This window comes from Arachis ipaensis, chromosome B3 (genome assembly GCF_059453495.1).
Source record: "Arachis ipaensis isolate K30076 ecotype BB chromosome B3, ASM5945349v1, whole genome shotgun sequence".
Taxonomy (NCBI): Eukaryota; Viridiplantae; Streptophyta; class Magnoliopsida; order Fabales; family Fabaceae; genus Arachis; species Arachis ipaensis.
This window is the reverse complement of record NC_142438.1, coordinates 8036442-8041086: the sequence shown is the minus strand read 5'-3', so window position 1 is coordinate 8041086 and position 4645 is coordinate 8036442. Positions and strand designations below refer to the sequence as shown.

Below are 4645 nucleotides of genomic sequence, written 5' to 3'. Positions count from 1 at the left end.
ACGCTCTATTAACGTTTTTATACTAAAAATGGTCTCAGAGACTAATATGAGACACATTTATAAATTTCGGAGACTAAATAGAAGCAATTGAAACTTTAGAAATTAAATTGGGACTCACATGTAAGTTCAAGGACCAAATTGAGTATTATCTCAGTTAAATTTAATACATATTTTAACAATGTGATTTTTATGTTAAAACTTACAAATATTTATCTATCATTGGATCACTAAATTTGGTTAACATATAATAAAAGAAATTATACTTAGTTGAAAGGCGAAACAATACAGTTCTGGAGCCGCAAACACTAAGCAAGCGAGCAACTGACACATGATGACGTGTCAAAATCATACCCGTCCATCGCAATCCCCAAGACGCTACAGGAAACTTCCGAGTTCCTTCCTCAAATTCTCGTGGTATTTTGCAGTCTTTACCTAACCCGCACAAAATATCGTATGATGGGCGTAGCGCCGTAGCCACGCGGCAATTCGGCGCTGATTGATCTTTTTTTTTGAATTTGTTTGTTTATTATTTTTGGTTTGTAAGTTTGGAGGCCCAGTAAAAAGAGGCGGGCCCACAGAGTCCAACTAAGCCCTTTGTTATTACACTTTTGTTCCATCCCACCTCCGCTATATAAAGCCACATCTCGTAGCATGCAAATCTCGCTCACTTCCACAACAAACACGTCTTCTCTTGAGAACAAACCCATCCTCTTACACCTTCTTTCAATCACTTCCCCATCTTTTGATTTTCCGATATTTGCTCCCATTTTCCCTCTCGAGTCTTGACTCAGTTCTCTTTCTCTCTCTCCAAATCAGTTGCATTTAGCCCTCTCTTCCTTTCCTTCCCCTCCCTCGCCGTTCCCATTCCCATTCTCAGAGCCACCGTCTTACAATCTCTCTTCTGAAGGGTCGGTGTGGGGATTTCGGTGTGCCGGAGAGAGGAGAGAGAGGGTTACTCCATTTTCAATAGCTCCCTTATTGTCTTCTTTTGAGGGGGTAGCCGGGGCTACGGCCTCGGCGGGTTTTAAAGCCCCCACCTTTTCCATCCTCACAAAAAATTCGATTACCTAACTTTGATAAGTCATAACCCTATTTTAATTTTCTCTTTCTTTTTTCTTCCTAATCAATTTCTTCATTTTTCCTTGAATTCTAATTAGCGGAAAGAGATGCCGGCCTTGGCTTGCTGCGTGGACGCTGCACATGCTCCTCCCGGCTACGCTCTCGCCGGGGACATATCTCTTCCTCCGCCGGTCACATTCACCGGCGCACTTCCGCTGGCGACAACAACCGACGACGCTGACACCAACACCTCCCATTGGACGCCGTCCATGTCATCCACCCTGTACAGGATCGACGGCTGGGGCGCTCCCTACTTCGCCGTCAACACCGCCGGAAACATCTCCGTCATGCCGCACGGCCTCGGAACCCTTCCCCACCAGGAGATCGATCTGTTGAAAATCGTGAAGAAAGTCTCCGATCCCAAACACTCCGGCGGCCTCGGCCTCCAGCTGCCGCTCATCGTCCGCTTCCCTGACGTACTCAAGAACCGCCTCGAGTCTCTTCAATCGGCGTTCGAGTTTGCGATCCAGGAACAGGGGTACGATGGTCATTACCAAGGTGTATACCCCGTGAAGTGCAACCAGGACAGGTTCGTTGTGGAGGACATAGTTAAATTCGGTTCACCGTTCCGGTTCGGGCTCGAAGCCGGATCCAAACCGGAGCTTCTTTTAGCCATGTCATGCCTCTGCAAGGGGAATCAAGAAGCGCTTCTTGTTTGCAACGGTTTCAAGGACAGAGAGTATATCTCTCTTGCAATTGTTGCGAGGAAGCTTGCTCTCAACACTGTTATTGTTCTTGAGCAAGAGGAAGAGCTCGATTTGGTGGTTGAGATCAGCAAAAAGCTTTGCATTCGACCGGTTATTGGTCTTCGTGCCAAGCTTAGAACCAAGCATTCTGGTCATTTCGGTTCTACTTCTGGCGAGAAAGGGAAATTTGGACTCAACACTACTCAGGTTCTTCGTGTTGTGAAGAAGCTTGAGAATTTGGGCATGCTGGATTGCCTTCAGCTTCTGCATTTCCACATTGGTTCTCAGATTCCAACCACTGCGTTGCTTGCTGATGGTGTTGGAGAGGCTGCACAGATTTACTGTGAATTGGTTAGGCTTGGTGCCCAGATGCGTGTCATCGACATTGGTGGTGGTTTGGGAATTGATTATGATGGCACAAAGTCATGTGACTCTGATATCTCTGTTGGGTATGGTTTGGAAGAATATGCGGCCGCAGTGGTTAGCGCGGTTCAGTTTGTTTGTGACAGAAGGTCCGTGAAGCACCCTGTGATTTGCAGTGAGAGTGGAAGAGCCATTGTGTCTCATCACTCTGTTTTGATCTTTGAAGCCATTGGAGCTAGCTCTTATGGAGCTCCAACATTGTCCACAATTGGGCTTCAGTACTTGGTTGAGGGGCTTTCCGATGAAGCACGCGCCGATTACCATAGCCTCTCGGCGGCAACCATGATTGGTGACTATGAAAACTGTGTGCTTTACATGGAGCAGTTGAAACAACGCTGTGTTGAGCAGTTCAAGCAGGGTACTTTGGGAATGGAACAGCTTGCTTCTGTAGATGGCTTGTGTGAACTTGTGAGCAGTGCAATTGGGGCGAAGGATCCGGTGCGGACTTACCATGTGAACCTCTCTGTGTTCACCTCCATTCCTGATTTCTGGGGGATTGATCAGATGTTTCCAATTGTACCGGTTCACAGGCTCGATGAGAAGCCGACGGCGAAGGGGATTCTATCGGATTTGACTTGTGACAGTGATGGGAAGATTGACAGGTTCATTGGGGGAGAATCAAGTTTGCCCCTTCATGAATTGGAAGGCAATGATGGTGGCTACTATCTGGGAATGTTCTTGGGTGGGGCTTATGAGGAGGCGCTTGGAGGTCTCCATAACCTCTTTGGTGGCCCGAGCGTTGTTCGGGTGATGCAGAGGGACGGCCCACATGGCTTTGCGGTGACGCGCGCGGTCCCTGGGCCTTCCTCTGGAGACGTCCTCCGAGTGATGCAGCACGAGCCCGAGCTCATGTTCGAGACACTCAAGCACAGGGCGCAAGAGTTTGCAGCAGATGAGAATGGCCATGATGATGATGAAGATGTTGATGAGAAGAGTATGATGAATGCTGCGGCTCTTGCTGCTAGACTCGCTTTCTCATTTGATAACATGCCATATCTGGTTGCATCTTCATCTTGTGCCTTGAATGCAATGGAGAACAATGGCTTCTACTATTGTTCCAGTGATGAGTTCAGCGAAGTTGTGACTGATTCTACTTGTGCTTGAGTTTGGTGTTGGTCTTTAACATTACCATGTCCTTGTTGTTGGTTGTTGTCTATTAAGATTTTTATTTTTATTTTCTAAATAATCCTTTATCCTTTATATTGTTACTATTCTCGTTGTAGTTTGATTTAAGCTTTAGCAAAAAGGGTTTTAGAAACAGGGCAGGGTTATCTCTGCTCCTGTTATTTGCAATTTCGGCATCGTTAAGCTTCATGCAGATGGATGCCTTGCTTGCTTGTAGAGAGACTCGAGTTCTAGTGTAACGAAATTTTTATTGTTGCCTTGAATTTTATGATTCGAATAAAAATTCACCTTATTCACAATTGATCTTGAGTTGCAGCAGTCCAAGTGCATTACTCTGTTTTTGAAGTTTGAGATGTATAAATAAATATATTAAAATAAAAACCCTTAATTGTTAGGTCCAACAGAAAAGATATAATATCATATAACCCTGGAGATATATTTGTTTTATTAAGTAGATAAATATGAAGTTCAATGATTAAAATTATTCTTTTTCATAATTTAATTATCTTTTTCTCCCAGGGGACAAGGAGAGTGGGGAGAGCAGTGTTTGGATCCTTTTGGGATTGATTGATCGAATCCCACCATTTTCAATTCAACGAGGGAGCATGTGACTGTGGAGGCAGGGCACTGGCCTCGCTTTTCATATTATTATTATTATTATTGTTACGTGGTCCTGTGTATATGGCCATCTTTCTCTAGCCTCGTTGTTGGTTGTTACAACTTACTAGTCTCTAAGTCTGAAAGTTCTCAAGGGGGCTCCCCTTTATCGCTTCATATCAAATTAAATTAATCTAGCTAGATTCTGATAACGTTACGGTTTTGAGTGGCGTTTAGGTCTATGACTTTGCACAAAATAACAATAATATAATGAGAAAGGTATGAGGTCATATTCCTAGGAAAACGGACAATTTTGGGGGAGGTTGAATTCTCTTCAATGCGCGTAAAAGAGGTGTGGGTAGTGTGTTTGGTTTTGAGTTTTGACCACAATTTTGAGTCTTTGATTATATGCCTACTAGTGTTCGTTGCCCAATTGGAGACACCCAAGTGCTATCATAGGAATCTTGTGTTAATTTTTAATTGCGTTTTAGAGTATCACTTGAAAAAGACATTTATTTTTTCCTTCTTCAACCAAGGTACCGCCGTGGGGAATAAGGATAAAAAAGAAACACGTCCTGTTTTTGTAAACTACTACTTGCTCAAGAGTTGAGATGTGTCTGAATTTTTGCTTATTGGAGAAAATTCGAGGATAATATCAAAGGAATGCTACTTTAGTATAACATTTGATTGAAAGA

General features: G+C 44.0%; 1 protein-coding gene across 1 annotated transcript; it reads left to right on the top strand.

Moving 5' to 3' along the window:
• The first annotated feature begins 647 nt into the window (after nt 1-647).
• ADC2 (arginine decarboxylase 2) lies at nt 648-3652 on the top strand. Its single transcript, XM_016331439.3, has one exon. It carries the CDS (start codon nt 1167-1169, stop codon nt 3330-3332), a length of 2166 nt encoding a protein of 721 aa, XP_016186925.1. The 5' UTR covers nt 648-1166; the 3' UTR covers nt 3333-3652.
• The last annotated feature ends 993 nt before the right edge of the window (nt 3653-4645 follow it).

Excerpts from the sequence above, each read along its gene's own strand:
- ADC2 (XM_016331439.3), top strand. The coding sequence starts at position 1,167 with ATGCCGGCCTTGGCTTGCTGCGTGGACGCTGCACATGCTCCTCCCGGC.